General features: G+C 45.7%; 1 protein-coding gene across 1 annotated transcript in view; it reads left to right on the forward strand.

Moving 5' to 3' along the window:
* Positions 1 to 17,987, forward strand: part of dgkzb (diacylglycerol kinase, zeta b) — a gene marked incomplete at both ends in the record, with an annotated part of 85,127 nt that overhangs the window by 32,326 nt on the left and 34,814 nt on the right. Inside the window, 3 exons of the mRNA XM_080002997.1 lie at positions 44 to 126; positions 7,186 to 7,246; positions 17,866 to 17,979. Coding sequence (XP_079859123.1) covers positions 44 to 126; positions 7,186 to 7,246; positions 17,866 to 17,979 — 258 coding nt within the window. The remainder of the gene's footprint in view (positions 1 to 43; positions 127 to 7,185; positions 7,247 to 17,865; positions 17,980 to 17,987) is intronic.

A 17,987-nucleotide genomic window follows, 5' to 3' on the forward strand; every position in this document is an offset into this window, starting at 1 on the left:
TGCAGAATATAGAGGCATTAAATGGCTTTATGTCTTCTGGCAGGGGGCCAAGATGATCCAATCCTTTATGTGGTACCTCAACCCTCGGCAGGTGTTTGACCTAACCCAAGGTGGACCCAGAAATGGGTATGAACCAAACTCCTTCCCTACTGGGGAAGTTATCAATCTCATCCTTACCCAATCTAATCCAGAGAGAGGTACGAACCGAACGGGGGAAGTGTTGCTGTCCCATCTGACCAAATTCTAGAGCAGGGTTCCTGATGACAGTGTTCCTGATGACAGTGTCCCGAATGCAATATACTGACTTGCTGATCCTAACCTATACCATATCAATACCTAACCCATATCTAACTCTAACAGCTGCATAAAATATCAGAATATCTACAGAACTTAGTAGGGATTTTATATATATATATATATATATATATATATATATATATATATATATACACTGTATGTCTATATATATTACACTACTATTAGTACTACTGCTGGCACAACTATTAATATGTGTTCAGAACTTTTAATAAGACAGATTCCCCTAGGATGGAGTTGATGTGGTGGCCCTCGCACATACTGTGCTGTAGTAAGGCCTGCCTTCAAGAAGAATCGGTGCATGTGGAATATCTACTGTCTTTGGGAATTCTTTAACCAAAACGAAACGTTATCAAAATGGAGCTTCAAAATGTTTATTTCATGGATATGTGTTTCCTTGCGTATTACTATCAAATGACTGCGTTTGCTGTAACGTTACTGTGCGATACTCACATGAAGTTGCAGGACTGTTTTCCCTTCAGCCAATGATAATCCTGAATCTGTGATCAGCATTGCTTGCTTCATTTTTGACATCTACCATAACAATTAAAACATCTAATAATTGTTATAATTGTTGTGCTGACATTATCAGGTAAGTGCAAAGTTTCTCCTTTATATGCTTTTACTCACAAGTGTGTGAATTGTATGAAGCGTCCATAGTGCAACATAATATAACGTTCGTTTCTGAAGAGAAAAGACAGAGCCCTCTCCTTTCCTCCTCTCCTCAAAAAAAAAAAGCACTTATTAGCGTACCACCACTGACAGGTGCATATAGGGAAAACACTGCTATACTCTACACCAGGGCTATTCAATTCAAAGAGGTTCGGTGAGAGAAAATGTCCTCAAGCAAAGGTCCGGAACATGATAATGTCTAAGTTGCTTTATGATTCAGTGCCATATTGAAGTAGCCTGGTAGTTGTATCAACATCTGTATTTAGTGAACAACTGACTGTCAATCAAATAAACTACAATTCAATAATATTTCAACAATTTTTATTATCAGTTTTCAAATTGAACTGGAGGGATTATAAATAATAAGTACTCTAATAATAAATAAATATTCTTCTCAATTCAAATTAAATAAGGGCTGCATTTAAAAATAAAATACATAACAGAGCTTTTTAAAGATGTGCATCTTAAAATAAAGTGTTTCATTAAAAAGTGCAGCTTGAGTTTACCTTTCCCTTCTTTTTTGTATTCTCCATTTCACATCTTAACTAATGTAACTAACTTATCTAAATGTTTAAAATAAATAATCCTAACAATTGAACAGCTTTAAAACTTTTCTCTTTCTTTTCCTCATATATCACACTTTCTCTTGTTCAGTGAGAAAGGTGAGCTTAAGCTTGTTCTGCCAGGATTTTAAATCTGGGCTGGAATGGTATCAGGGCCGTTCTCATGCACATGTGTAGGTGCTCATTGAGCCTGAGCTTTAGCTTGTCCTGCCAGGATTTTAAATCTGGGCTGGAATAGTGTCAGAGACATTCTCATGTACATATGTAGGTGCTCATTGAGCACCTACATATGTACATGAAAATATGTTATGATATGTACATGAGAATATGTTATGATATTTGGTTTTAATAATGTTCATTGTGGAGAAAGCTGAACATGGTGGATATGTATAGGGCTGTTTTCCTCAGACCTGGGAAAGCTGTCTCTAGTCTCTAGTCTAACTATTTGGAGTCAAAAAGTGGCAGGGTCAGTTTCTCCATAATGCTCTTTCAGGTCCACATTTTATTGGAGATCCACCAGTTGCATTTGGAGAGGCCCATCATTTGCCCGCTTGAAGTGCTGCGTAAGTTCCTTTGAGAACCCCCTGAGGTTTTTGATAAGGAATGGCTTCTGAATGAACAGGGTGAGCCGCTGTCCAAGGCTGAAGCTGTCAAAATGTTTGCTGAAGTTTACAATCAGCTTGTCAACAAAGTCTACAAAAGAAGATCCAGCTCTCTCAGCCTGAACCCGTTTCTGCACTGTTGGGAAGTGTGCACAGTCTCCCTGCAGGTCTTCCTTCAACACCTCAAGTTTCCCCTGGAAGGAGCGAAGCACTGTCATCAGGTCACAAACTGAATTGTCCTTGCCGTGTAGCTTTAAATTCAGTTAATTCAGGTGTGAAGTGACATCAACCAAAAAAGCCACAATATCTATCTTCTTCTCATCTTCTAAGAATAGAGAAAATGGTGTTGACTTTTGGCTCTTCACCTGTGCTAAGAAAGCTGTGATTTCCCTACGGATGGACCGATGGATGAATAATGCAATGATAAGAGATCCTCTTCATCCTCTTCATGTCCTCTTTCATTCTTGCCACAGCTCCTTTCTCTCTCCCTACCACGGCAGGGGCTCCATCTGTGGTCATTGAAACCACCTGTTTGGGCTCTATCCCCCAGTTGGCTAGCATTTCCTTTATGGCCATGTAGCTCACCTCTCCTCTTGTACTGGTATGAAGGGGTGTAACACCTAACAGGTCTTTACAGATCTCCTTCTTCTCCTGGTTGAACATCCTTCCATGAACGAACAGCTGAGCATTGTCAGACACATAAGTGGACTCATCTACAGCCTAGCCTACACATGGAGCCTGATGAATCGTTTCATCCAGTTGTGCGAGCACATCCTGGGTTAAAATTTCAGCTTTCTTTGTAGCTGATGATGCAGACCTAGGTATTTGCTTTATTTGTTCACAAAATTCTTCTTTTTTTTCCCTCTCAAATATGGTTTCAGCTCCTGCACTCATGCATTCCTTGACAACCTCTCTGTCAGTAAATGCTTTTTTATGTTGACCCAAAATCCAAGCAACTTGAAGGGAACATTTGTGAGCATATTGTTGGGCAGTGAATGAATGTGTTAGGATTCTGGTGGATCCATCATATTGGGCTTTTACATCCTTTATTTTCTGTGCTCTCAGTTGAGATTTGAGCAGGTGTGTTTGTTCCAAAGATCTGTGCTTGGTCTCATAGTGACGCTTTACGTTGCTCCATGGTCTCAGAACACATGAGCCGTAGTGGTTTTGAACTGCCCGTGGGAAGAATGAACATGTAGGAATGTGTCTCTGTGCTCTCTCTTTTTAGTTAATGGCTGGTTGTAATTGCTAGACGACTGGGTCAAAGCATCTCCAAAACGTCAGGTCTTGTGGGCCATTCCCAGTATGCATTGGTTAGTACCTACCAAAAGTGGTCCAAGGAAGGATAACCGGTGAAACGGCGACAGGGACATGAGGCCCAAGGCTCATTGATGCACATGGGGAGCCAAGTCTAGCCCATCTGATCCCACAGAAGAACTACTGTAGCACAAATGGGTGAAAAAGTGAACGTCTTGGTGTCAGATACCACAGGACACCTTCAGAGGTTTTGTGGAGTTGTTTTGGTGGCCTGAGGGGGAGCGAGACAATATTCATGGATATTTGTCCTGCTTTTAATGTTATGGCTGATTGGTATACACACACACGCACGCACGCATGCACACACGCACACAGGCATACACGCATATATATATATATATACAGATATATATATGTTGTAACAAACCGAGTGACATGTTAGTGTTATGTTATGAGTGTGACTGTGTTAAGAGATAGGAGTTCAGCTAAGGTAAATAAAGGATTGTTTAATGTAGTAATCATATAGATTGTGAAGCCTATCAGTCATGCTCAGCTACGGTACCTATGACAGTGATTGGCGGAGAGCGAAGGAGAGGGTAAGTGGAGACACGGGGAGCGAAATGTGAGGAGAGACACTGTTAAACAGACAGGTGTTCTTGTTTTGGCATTGGCCTAACCCTGGCCTACAGTAACCTGTGTGCTGCATTAATAAAGTGTTCGTGAAATCAGCTCAAGTCTGGTAGCCCTCTAACTGAGGGATGCTACATTTGGTGTCAGAAGTAAAAAGCTATACCTACAGGGTTTTCTTGTGCCACTAGCCTACTCTCCACAAGGTGCTAACTTTGGACTGCTGTGACTATACCGTGGTGAAAGATGCTGCCGGGGGATGGTTCCAAGATCAAACCGGCCACGCTTGAGGACCTGCTGGGGATGTGGAGAGTCTGGCTACCTGGTCCGGCATTTCTCTCATACACCTGCGGTTAAGAGAAACGGGATGGGGACCACATAATCGGGACTACCCAGACCCCTGGCACTGTGTCCAGACCATGTCCAAGTGAGGAAGCAGCACAGTGCAGCCAAGGGGAGGCGTGGCGACCGGCAGGTGATCTAAACGGCCAGCTGGAGCAACATGTGGTTCTTGGCCGAATCTGTATAGGAGACGGCTGATACGCCACAGTGACTATTGAGGGGACATGCTGCTCTGCGCTGGTCAACACAGGTTCTTCAGCAACCCTGGTGAAACCTGACATGGTGAAAAATAGAACAATTGTTTTCCCCACCATGGTGAAACTTCAGACAGTCACCAGAGAGGGGGCTCCCATGGTGGGGGAGGCATTTGTGACTCTGGGGGTGGGAAAGTTGGTTTGCTGCCCAGTGTGGGTCGTGACCCTGCAGGACTATATACTGAGACTGGATGTTCTCGGGCATTGGACTGTGTCATTAACACAAAAAGAGAAACTCTCACTCTTCCAGATGTACAGGTCCTCCTGATGTCTAGGCATCCGCCCCAGCCGGGCTGCCCACCATTGCACTGCTGGCAGCTGATACAACAAAGAACATGGCTGCCTGCTGCATCTCCCCCAACAAGCTAACCTCACCTCCCCCCACCCTGCCTGCATGCCTGTGGTCTACACACACAATCGGTACCCGTCGCACCGTCTGACAGGGGGGAGAGAGTCTTGGTCGAGAGGGAGGTCTGGCAGAAAAACTGTGATGGACTATCTCCCAGTAAACAGGATCTACTGTGGTAGCTCCTGGTGGCGTTCAAGGACTGTTTTTCACTGTCAGAGGACGATGTGGGCTGGACAGAACTCATCCAGCAAAACATTGAAACTGGAGATACACAGCCCATTAGGCTGAGACCCTGACACCTTCCCCTCGCCAGGCAGACAGCGGTGGACAAAGCCCTGCGAGAGATGCAGTGGGCTGGACTCATTGAGCCTTCAACCAGCCCCTGGGCCTCCACGATCGTCATGGTTCCAAAAAAGCTGAAGGATGATTGATGGTTCTGCATGGACTTGAGACCCCTCAACAAAGTGACCAAAAATGATCCCTACCCCCTTCCATGTATTGATGAGGCCCTTGACACAGTGGCAGGGTCTCCCTGGTTCTCCTCTCTGGACCTGCCCAGTGGGTATTGGCAGGTCCCCCTGGCTCTTGAGCGGAGACCAAAAACTGCCTTCATCACCAGCGGGGTCATATGGCATTTTAAGGTCCTTCCATTCAGTCTCTGAAATGCCCCCGCCACGTTTGAGAGACCGGTACACAAGGTACTTAACATTGTCCCCCGCCACGAGTGTGTTGTATACCTGGACGACATTGTTGTTTATGGTGAGTCCTTCGAGTCAGCACTCAGGGCCCTCAGGTGTGAGCCGGAGAGGGTGGTGGTGGATTAAAACTGCACCCCCAGAGAGAGATGCTTGGAGGTGGCGTTGTCGGCACCATTGACGAAACGGTGCAAGATGGGAAGGACAGGCCTACCCCCAGCTCTGTGCAGGACCTGAAGAGCTTCCTGGGCCTGTCCCCTACTACAAATGGTTCAGAGAGGGGGTTCTCCTGCATAGTGGCTCCTATTCCGCCTGCTGCAAAAAGGGGTGGGATTCTTGTAGACAGAGGAGTGCCATGGGGCATTTGCTACACTACAGAGAGCCCTCCTGGAGGCCTCTATTCTTTCCCCGCCAAACCCCACCCTGCTTTTCGCCCTTGACACTGATGCCAGCAATGTCAGCCCAGGTGATGCCTTGAGGAGAGAGAGTGGTGGCATATCGCAGCAGGACATTCAACAAGACTGAACGTTGTTACTATGTCACCAGGCGGGAGCTGCTCACTGTGGTCGGCACCATCCAACATTTCAAATATTACTTCGGGGGCCTCCACTTTACAGTCAGGGCTGACCACTCGGCCTTGCAGTGGCTCATGTCTTTCAGAGAGCCGGAAGGATGGATTGGATGGATTGAGGAGCTACAGGCGTATGATTCCACTTTAGTCCACAGACCAGGTGCACAACATGGAAACGCTGATCCACTTTCCCGCCATCCCTGCAACATCGATGGCTGCCATTACTGAGAAAAATGAGGCACGGGAGAGAGAGCAGCTGCAAACCGAGGTGAAATGTGTAGCGGTGAGCCGAGAGAGTCCATCAGCCAGCCAGGGACTACCAACTGTGGATACGGCAGAGTGGGTGAAAAAACTGGAGGAGAATATTGACATCAGACCAGTGCTCACATGGGTGGCAACATATTGTAGACCCCCATGGGAGGAGGTTGCCATGTTTTCTGGAGTCACAAAGGGATTCTGGTCGATATTTGAAGCCCTGAGCATGTGTGATGGGGTGCTGCAGAGGGGGTGGAAAGAACCAGCTACATGAGAGAAGAAATGGGTAGTGTAATGCACTGGGTTACATGTTAGTGTTTTAGTGTGTTTTGTATTATGAGTGTCACTCCGTTAATATACAGGAGTTCAGCTAAGGTAAATAAAGGACTGTTTATTGTCGTTAACATATAGGCTGTGAAGCCTCTCAGTCATGTTCAGCTATGGCACCTATGACAGTGATTGGGTGAGATAGCGTATCTGTGATTGGCGGAGGGAGAGGGGAAGTAGAGACATGGGGATGTGAGGAGAGACACTGTAAAACACCGGTTGCTGCGTTAATAAAGTGTTAGTGAAGCTAAAGTCTCGTAGCCACACACACACACACACACACACACACATATATATATATATATATATATAACCCTAACCCTTTCAGCTGTGATGAAGCTTGTCTTTCTCGCCAGGTTGGAACTGTATGCCAAAGTTCCCAACCTAAGGATCCTGGCCTGCGGTGGTGATGGCACAGTAAGTTGTAGTTTTATGATAAAATATTTTATTGGTTGTGAAGGAGAGAACAGCTTCTCCTTCTCCTGAGGTGGAAAGCTCAGTGAAGGAGGAGTCCAGATGGAGGGGGAGGAGACCAGGTGGATAATTCAGTGGGGGACATCAGAGGAAGTGACCTCTGACTTAGGGATCTGGTGTAGAGGGTGTAGTGGGCCAAGGGGTCATGGCCAAGCCACCGCTGCAGACAGGTGATGCAGGCTCCGCTGCTGGGGATCAGGCGAATCAATAGAGGGGCTCTGCTGATTCGTCCGATCTCAGACCAGGAAGTGATTTAGGTTCTGTTTTTCCCCACAGTAAGAAAGGTGCGTGGGTTTTGGAGACGGGATCAGACCCGGCAACACAGGCGCTAACCACAAAGGATCGGCCAGGTTACGGCAGCAGCACGCACAAGTGCAGACGCGCTGGACTCTACCTCTGTTTGCCAGCGAGCATATAATTTTGCCTTTGGCCCACGAGCCACCTTTTTGTTTAAGTCTGTACTAATAATAAATACACACCAACCAGCCTTAAGGAACACCAGATCATGGTCTGGACCGAGATCTGGTGCAGGACAAGGAGAGTATAGATCCTAAAATGGGGACTTCAGAGAGGGGGGAGAGGAGGATTTGGTAGATAGTGTTGAATGCAGCAGACAAGTCAAGCAAAATTACAAGGACAGAGATCTCACAGAACATATTATAGGCATATTAGCAATTTTATATATGTCGTTGATGCATACTACACCGCGTTCTAAATTATTATGCAAATTGGATTTAAGTGTCATAAACATTACATTTTTTGTTTTTCAATTAAACTCATGGATGGTATTGTGTCTCAGGGCTCTTTGGATCTCTAAAATCAGACACCTGTGACAATTACTTTGCCAGGTGAGCCCAATTAAAGGAAAACTACTTAAGAAGGACGTTCCACATTATTAAGCAGGCCACAGGTTTCAAGCAATATGGGAAAGTAAAAGGATCTCTCTGCTGCCAAAAGCGTCAAATTGTGCAATGCCTTGGACAAGGTATGACAACATTAGATACTTCATGAAAACTTAAGCGTGATCATTGTACTGTGAAGAGATTTGTGGCTGATTCAGAGCACAGACGGGTTGGTGCAGATAACGGCATAATGAGGAAGGTTTCTGCCAGACAAATTCATCGGATTAAGAGAACAGCTGCTAAAATGCCATTACAAAGCAGCAAACAGGTAATTGAAGCTGCTGGTGCCTCTGGAGTCCCGCAATCCTCAAGGTGTAGGATCCTCCAGAGGCTTGCAGTTGTGCATAAACCTACTATTCAACCACCCCTAACCAATGCTCATGAGCAGAAACGGTTGCAGTGGGCACAGAAATTCATGAAGACAAATTTTCAAACACTCTTGTTTACTGATGAGTGCCGTGCAACCCTGGATGGTCCAGATGGATGGAGTAGTGGATGGTTGGTGGATGGCCACCATGGGTGGGAGGCAGTTGGCATCAAAACAGCAGCTCTGGGAGGCTGTTCTGACATCCTGCAAAGAAATTCAAGCAGAAACTCTCCAAAAACTCACAAGTTCAATGGTTGCAAGAATTGTGAAGATAGTATCAAAGAAGGGCTCCTATGTTAACATGTAACTTGGCCTGTAAAGATGTTTTTGATTGAAATAGCTTTTGATTTCTGTAAATATGACCTCCTAATGCTGCAAATTAAACAAATGACCATTTTCAGTTCTTTACAACCTATAAAATGTTTTGAAACTCTGTTGTGCATAATAATTTGGAACAGTGCATTTTGAGTTTTTTATTTTTGAAAAAAATACTGTTATCATTGGGAGGTTTGTTCAATGACATTTGAATTATACCCTAATGGTTGATGACTTCAAAATTATACTGACTGTCATTTGCATCGACTATTTAGGAAAATCAGAGAAAAAGGCTTGGTGATTAAATATTTTCACAAAATAAATCATTTGAATGGAATATAGGCTCCAGTTTACACTTTGCACCTGGAAAAATAGAGCTGAAGTGTAAAAAACTAACGGGTTTAGAAGCCTTGCGGCATGCCGCTTTAGTGATGCTGACGCTTCTGCTTGGTGTGACCTTTCGTATTTATTACCGTGGCAGGGTAGTGCTTTCGCGACACTGACACCTCTGGTGTGGCCCAGGGGTTCCTCTAAGGTCGACCATCTCTTCAAGGAACTGGAGTCGTAGAAGACTGATCCAGCTTCAAACTACTTTCAGTTCTAGGGTCTTCCCCACTTCCTTCCTAAATGGCCTTGGTACAAACACACTGGGGCCGCAATTACTAATGGTAGCTGTTCTCCTCGGTTTAATGACTGTTGGTTTGTTCATTTAAGGATCAAAAATCACATGAATAATGTGAATAATATCATTATTATGATAAAGCCAACTTAGCTTTTCCAAGACTAAGTTTAGGAGCGTCTGTAGGCGTGTTGAGGGAATAATTTGAAAGCTGGCAAGCGGACCCAGACTCCAGCCCTCCCATGTTAAAAGATGGGTGTGAGATTATCTAGTGGTTCTACATTATAAGGTTCAGGGTATAAGGTTTTCTCGAGGTTCTATGTCAGAAGGTCAAGGGAATAAGGTTATTGTGGGAGTCTCTGCCCACAGATAAGGGTTTAGGAAGGGAGACGGGGAGTCTTTCTGGTGGTGCGCCAACATGGTGATTGTTTTTATTGTAACCTTAAACAGTAACGTACGCTGGCCACAATTATCAATAACAAATGATAATGATGAATGATGATTATTGTAATAATGATGATGATAATGACCATCTTGGGCGCACGACGAATGCCATTCTGCTGCTGGGCTGCTGACGAGCCCATGCACCGACCCCCTCTGCAAGACAGACAAACATTTAGAAATCTCCCTGCCTCGAGGTCGACCAATCAGCACCATACGGGCGCTGATTGAGCTGATTCGAGGCAGCTTGGCAGCCGCAGGAAAGGGAACTGTGCCGTCATCTGCAGCCGGTGCTTGACCGCGCCCCTTTGTCCACCACATACCCCTCCGCCCGACTTAGACCAGAGAGCTGTCCGGCCGACAGCCAATCCCTCACCTCCTATTAGGGTTATGGTGAGCCGGCTGGAAGAGCATTTCCCAGCGTCTCCCTGTCTGAGTGTCACGGCTCACTCGATATAACCTGTCCCTAATCACTGAAAAATAGTGGTGAGTGAGCACAGCGTCTGGGCACATCAATACGCCATCGAGTTTAACTACCCCCTCAAAGGCCCCACGTAGGGTGTGGTCTCGCGACTGCTCATAAAAAATTGCGATAGGGAAGGTTAAAGGGACCGGGGGAGATCCTACTTGGGATCCCGCCGCCCCTGCACCCACCGACGACCCCTCCGCGTCACTGTGCACCACGCAACACTCACATTTCCCTACCGACCGTGAATGCACTCCCCCAGCCTCTCTCATCAATGTGTCAAATCCTGGCCAATCCGTGCCCAAAATCAGGGAGTGCGACAGGCGGGAACTAACCGCAGCCTGTACCCTATGATTTTTTCCCTTGTAACGATTTTCGAGCCGGAACATCGGATACATGTTAATATCCCCATGCACGCAACGAACCTCTACCTACCGACACCTCCACCTATGCCCCGGGTCGAAGACACTTTGCTGGACCATTATCTGCGACGAGCCCGAGTCCAACAAAGCCTGATGTCTACCCCCTTTTAGCCTGACCGGTACTTGGTCGGTTGGTTGGTAGGCCCCTTCCAGACCGGGGGAGGGGTCCAGCAGGCCAGCGACCCAGACCATCTGGCTGAGTTTCATCCGAGGGCAGTGCTGGCCGGGCTGCCCGCAGTGTCCGCACCCCCTAGGAGTAGCACTACCCTGGGAGCTGAGAGGAAACAGCACATGAAGGAGAGAGAGCGTCCCGCAGCACCACAGAACCCGGCTGATAGATCCACCCTCGCGCCGAGAAAAGGGGCATCTCCCGACGCCCATAGGTGCGGCCTAGCTCCGGTCTTTCTCCTCCGGGGCACTAGGACGGGCTGGGGACCCAGCGAATCCCGCGTGGGTCCTGGGGTCGGATGCACGCCCCTCCCGGACATTCTCCTCCGGGCCATCAGGATAGGCTGTGGACCTGGCAAATCCCATGTGGGTCCTGGGGATGGACGTAGCGCCACCCCCAGACATTCTCCTCAGGGGCACAGCGATGGGCTGCGGACCCGGCGAATCCCGTGTGGGTCCTGGGGTCAGACGTGGGTCTGGTCCTCTGGCTAGCTCCTGGTTGGCGGTGGCGGGCCGGTGGTTGGTCACTGCATGCTCCAGGGAGCTTGCTCGTCAACTTGGCGGCCGTGGGAAAGGGAACCGTGCTATCGTACGCAGCCAGCGCTTGACCACACCCCTTTGTCTGCCACAGTTATCTAGAGGTTCTATGTTATAAGGTTCAGGGTATGAGGTTTTCCAGAGGTTCTATATTATAAGGTTGAGAGTGCATGGTTTTCTAGAGGTTCTACATTACTAGGTTCAGGTGTAAGGTTATCTAGATGTTCTACGTTACAAGGTTCAGGCTGTAAGGTTATCTAGAGGTTCTACGTTATAAGTTTCGGGGTGTTATGTTATCTAGACGTTTTACATTATTAGGCAAAGGTGTCCGGTTATCTAGAGGTCCTTTGGTAAAAGGCTAATGTGTAGGGTTATCTTGAGGTGTACGTTATAAACTTCAGGATGTATGGTAATCTTGAGTCTCCATGTTATAAGGTTCAGGGTACATGCTTCACGTTCAGGGTGTAAGGTTATCTAGAGGTTCTACATTATGAGGCCAAGGTGTAAGGTTATCTTGAGGTTTTATGTTATAAGGCTAAGCCATAAGATTATCCAGAGGTTCTAGGTTATAAGGCCAAGGTGTAAGGTTATCTACAGGTTCTACGGTATAGGTTCAGGGTTCAGGGTATAAAGCTAGCTAGAGGTTCTACATTTTAAAGGTTAAGGTGTGTTGTAAGGTTATCTAGAGGTTCTAGGTTATAAGGCCAAGGTGTAAGGTTATCTAGAGCAGGGGTCTCAAACTCAATTTACATGAGGGCCACTGGAGGTAGAGTCTGGGTGAGGCTGGGCCGCATCAAGAATTCCACAAAAAAAAGGATTTCAAGTATTTAAAAAAAAAAGTACAACTGATCAAATCTTCTCAATCTTTACTCATAACAAGTCAGAACATGAGCAGTTCTTCAGAACATAGGCTTCTCTTACTTCCTCCTACACCTTGCTGCCAGAGACTTGGCAGCGCTTCCTCTCACACAGCTGAGCCACATTTGGCTTGAGGGATGAAGCAACTGAGACCCTCAGTATTGGTTTAAGATGCTCATCTTTAAGTTTGGACCTGAACTTTGACTTATAAAAGTTCATTGTGAAGAAGAGCTTTTCACACAGATAGGTGCTTTCAAAAATGCACATGATCTGCTTGAACATCCTGGAAAGCTCAGGGAAGGTACGGGGCAATTCTTTTAAAAATTGTCCAGGCTTGTCTGTTTTTCCACTCACCTTCCTGAACTTGGGTTTCAGTCCAGAAGTGCACTGCAGGTCAATGAGCTCCATCTGAAGCACTGGGGGGCATCTTCCACATCAAAGGAGAAGGGGTCAAAAAAGTTTTTGAAAAGTGGCTCTGTGTGTCTTGAAGTCTGCAAAGCTGTGATCAAATTCTTCCTGTAGCTTTTCAATGGTATCTGCATACTTCTCACCACTGAATGTTGTGCCTGAATCCATGAGTGCCTTGCATGCTGGAAAATGGCAGAGGTTTGTCTGGGAAAGCTAGGCTTTCCATAACACAAGTTTTGTGGAGAATGCTCTGACATTGTCATATGCAGCACTGACAAGTTGGCCCTGGCCTTGTAAATTTCTTGTTCAGTACATTCAGCTCTTGTGTGATGTCAACAAGAAAAGCTAAGTCCATTTGCCATTTGGGATCACTTAGTACAGGAACAGTCATCCCAAACTTCTCCATAAAGACTTTCACTTCTGCTCTTAACTCAAAAAACCTAATCAAGACCTTCCCCCTGCTAAGCCAACGTACCTTGGTGAAGTAGAGCACGTCCTCATATGCTGACTCTATTTCCTACAAAAAAGCACGGAACTGCCGGTGCTTTAAACCCCTGAATCGGATATGGTTAATGAATTTCACAACGTCAGACATCACATTGTCAAAATTCAGGCATTTGCTGCAGAGGGCCTGCTTATGGATAATGCAGTACAGAGCAATAGCCTCTTCTACACCTTCCTCTTCCAGTTTTCTTTGAACATGTGCCACAAGTCCATTTTTCCCCCCTGTCATTGATGGCGCTCCGTCAGTTGTTATTCCAGCAAAACACTTCCATAGTAAGCCAGCATCCACAATGGAATCACACAGCTGGCGGAATATCTCCTATTATCAACACCGCAGACATATATTGCGAGCTGCGCAGTGTCCGTGACGTCTGTGCTCTCATCAAGAGCGACTGAGTATGAATGGAAATGTTTAGCTTTCTCACGCAGTTGATCGTAAATGTTACCTGACATGTCAGAAATGCGCTCTGCCACTGCGTTAGCTGAAATGCTAATGTTGCCAAACTGACCCTTTTTTTCCTAGCAGACTATACTTGCAACATGCACTGTTTGATGAACTCGCCGTCTGTGAATGGCTTTTCTGCCTTGGCAATCATCTCACTCACCACGTAGCTAGCTTTGACAGCCGCATCACTCTCTTTGCTTGCTTTCTTGAAAAAATCTTGTTGCCTCAGTAGACATGTTTTAAGTTTGGCGACCAGGTCCTCTTGCTCTTCTCCCAGGTGTTTTGCATACTCCTCAGCATGTCTAGTTGAGTAATAACGTCTGATGTTATACTCCTTGTGCACCGCAACTTCATCCGTGCATATAGATACGTTGGGATGCCTCTGTGTTCAACAAAAAAATATTCCGTCTCCCACTTCTCCTGAAATTGTCTGTGCTCATCGCCAACCTTTCTCTTCACCGGAGGTTTTGAAAAAGACATGACTGGGGCTGGGTGACAAAAAACGTATTGCACTGGGTGACAGGATATATTTTCCCTCCACTTGGTAACAGTCCCGAAACATGTTAAATTGCTAATTTGTGTTGTTGTCACGTGCCTGAGATATGGTAGCCCATAAGTGTTAAAAAATATAAAACGCGCGTGAGGTAAAACGCGCGGGCCGCTCTAACACCAAGCTTTGATTTCAGGCAGGGGGCCACAAAATATCGTTCCGGGGGCTGCAATTGGCCCCCGGGCTGCGAGTCTGAGACCCCTGATCTAGAGGTTCTACATTATAAGGTTCAGGGTGTAAGCTTATCTAGAGGTTCTACGTTATAGGGTTCACTATATAAGGTTTTCTAGAGGTTCTATGTTATAAGGTGCAGGATGTAAGGTTATCTAGAGGTTCTATGTTAAAAGGTTCAGGTGTAAAGTTATCTAGAGCAGCGGTTCCCAACCTTTTCGGACTCACGGCCCACTTGAAAATCAAAAAAGTGTTTGGCCCACATCTGACCAGAAGTGATACAGGAGCTAAACAGTGCTTTCTCAGAGGACGTATATTTTAACAATCATATGCCTTCTCATACATACGGTGCAGTAGTGGTAAAACAAAAAAAGAGCTGGGTAAAAAATAATCTATATCTATGAAACTTTTGCATAACGTTCGTACCGTAAAACTAACAATAACAAGAGCACATCAATATTAACTCACCTCATGAGAAGGCTGATGTTGCATGGCAGTCTGGCTTAGGCGAAGGGGTTTTCCATCCAGCTGCACTGCACATCTGGGATGGGAAAGTATTCGCACAGCTTGGTCCTCAAACCATGCAGGTAATCTTTGACATGATTGATCATAGTGACGGGAAGACGCATTTCTTCCTTTGTCAAAAAAATTCTCAAACGAGTCTCAAAGTTTGACTGGTCAACTCGCCTGGCCCACATATCCATTTAACATAAAAACAACTTTCTTGTACACTCGTTATCAGCTGTTCTGACACATTCTCTGCCATCTTGTCAATCCTGCGTTTGACTGAGTTATCTGACAATGAGATGAGGTAGATTAGCTTGCACCCCTTCTTTCCCAACATCACCTCCACCATCTCTTTTGTGGCTGGAAGAAATAAATTCTCCCCGATTGTATGCGGCTTACCAGCCTTGTCTATGAGTTGGGCAACCTGATAGGACGCTTCTGCTGCCTTTGCATTCTCAGTGCCCACACATGACTTTCTTTTTGCCCTGATACTCCTTGAGTTTATTAACGAAAAATTCATCCTGTTGGTGTTATGGCTTCAGAGCTTTGTTTGATAAAATCTCGGAACACACCACGCACAGCGGTAATGGTTCGTCTTCCCTGCCTGTCCAAAAATATCCCAAAGATAAATATTCAGCCCTATACTTTCTCCAAACCTTTCTTTTTTGCTTGACAGTTGGGACTGTCTCACCTTCATTTTGATAATCACCGCAAGTTCAAAAATGTACAGGTGCACAGTCCAGCTTGGACATAATACACCCTAACATATGTTCGAAACAAAAATACCATGAAATTATAAAAAAAAAAAAATTCCATTTAAAAACGTTTTTGTAATAAATAATCTTTTTTTTATTTTCTTAAATAAAATCTGTGTTTTGCCCATGATTTGGCGGCCCACTTGCAATACCCTCATAGGTTGGGAATCGCCAATCTAGAGGTTCTACGTTATGAGTTTCAGGGTGTAATGTTATCTAGATGTTCTCAGTTATAAGGCTAACGTGTATGGTTATCTTGCAGTTGTACGTTATAAAGTTCAGGGTGTATGGTTATCTCGAGTGTCCACATGATAAGATTCAGGGTATACGGTTATCTAGATGTTCTATGTTATATGGCTAAGGTGAAAGGTTATCTAGAGGTTCTACATTATAAAGTTCAGGGTGTAAGCTTATCTAGAGGTTCTACGTTATAAGATTCAAGATTTAAGATTCAAGATTTTTATTCGTCACTTACATATACATACTTTCATACATATATGCAGTGAAATGTAATGCAACGCACCCGGTGATAACACACAATATGTCCTAGGAAAAATTTCTAATAGCCCAATTAACTGACTCCTAAAATGTAATACAGTCAGTCGAATACTTATAGAATAAAATAAAAATATATAGAATAAAATAAAATACAATAAAAATAAAATGAAATAAAATGGAATAGATAGAGGGAATATGCTTATGTATATGGAATAGGCAATTATGTATATACAGATATGTGCATTAAAGTGGCATGTGAATAAAGTGAGGTAGTGTTTGGGATAATACAGCACAGTATACAACAGTACGGCGCAGCAATACGGCATCACGAACAACCCTGAACAGTGACACAGTATGCGGTACAGTATGCTACATACAGTACAGTAGGTAGTGGAGCCTAGTGCATGGCTCAGTTAGGACCCCTGGTGACGTCAGCATTGACAGTTCTAATGGCTTGCGGGGAAAAAACTCAGTCTCAGTCTCTCTGGTCTTGCTGACTGACTGCGGAGGCGCTTGCCTGACCGCAGCAGCTGGAACAGTCCGTTGTTGGGGTGATGAGGATCCTTCATGATCCTGCGGGCTCTGCTACTACACCTCCTGGTGTATAACTCCTGCAAGGGGGGGAGGGTAGTTCCAGTGGTACGTTCAGCTGAACGCACCACCCTCTGCAGGGCCTGCCTGTCCTGAGCAGTACAGCTCCCAAACCAGGCAGTAATGTTGCCTGTCAGGATGCTCTCCACTGCTCCAGAGTAGAAGGACTTGAGGATCCTCACCGAGACCCGACATTTCCTCAGCTGCCTGAGGTGGTAAAGACACTGCCTCGCCTTTCTCACCAGAGTGTCTGTGTGTACAGTCCATGTTAAGTCCTCTGTGATGTGGACTCCCAGGTATTTGAAGCTGCTCACCCTGTCGACAGAAGTCCCATTAATCACCAAGGGCGTGTGCGTCCTCGATTGTGATCCTCACCTAAAGTCCACAATCAGCTCCTTAGTTTTGCTGACGTTCAGGTGGAGGCTGTTGTCCTGGCACCAGAGTGACAGGTCAGCCACCTCCTCGCGGTAGGCCTTCTCATCACAGTCGGTGATCAGGCCCACGATCACGGTGTCGTCAGCAAACTTAATGATGGTGTTGGAGCTGGACCTGGCCACACAGTCATGTGTGTACAGGGAGTACAGTAGGGGGCTGAGGACGCAGCCCTGGGGGGATCCTGTATTCAGGGTGAGGGAGCTTGACATGTGCTTCCCCACCCTGACCACCTGGGAGGTGTGAGATTATCTAGAGGTTCTCCATAATAAGGTTCAGGGCGTAAGGTTATCGAGAAGTTCTACGATATAAGGTTCAGGTTCTTATCTAGAGGTTATATGTTATAAGATTCAGGGTATACGGTTATCTTGAGATTCTACGTTATAAGGTTCAGGGTGTAAGGTTATCTAGAGGTTCTACATTATTAGGTTCAGGGTGTGATGTTATCTAGAGGTTCTATGTGATAAGGTTCGGAGTGTAAGGTTATCTAGAGGTTCTACACTATAGGGCTATGGTGTAAGGTTTTCTAGAGGTTCTACGTTACAGGGCTTACGTGTAAGGTTATCTAGAGGTTCCACGTTATAAAGCACTCTGCTTTTCTTACAGGTCGGTTGGGTTTTATCAGTGTTGGACCAGCTCCAGCTACGACCTCAACCTGCCGTGGCCATTCTTCCCCTGGGGACAGGCAACGACCTGGCCAGGACACTCAACTGGGGGGGGGTGAGGTA

This window comes from Zeus faber, assembly GCF_960531495.2.
Source record: "Zeus faber genome assembly, chromosome: 6".
Taxonomy (NCBI): Eukaryota; Metazoa; Chordata; class Actinopteri; order Zeiformes; family Zeidae; genus Zeus; species Zeus faber.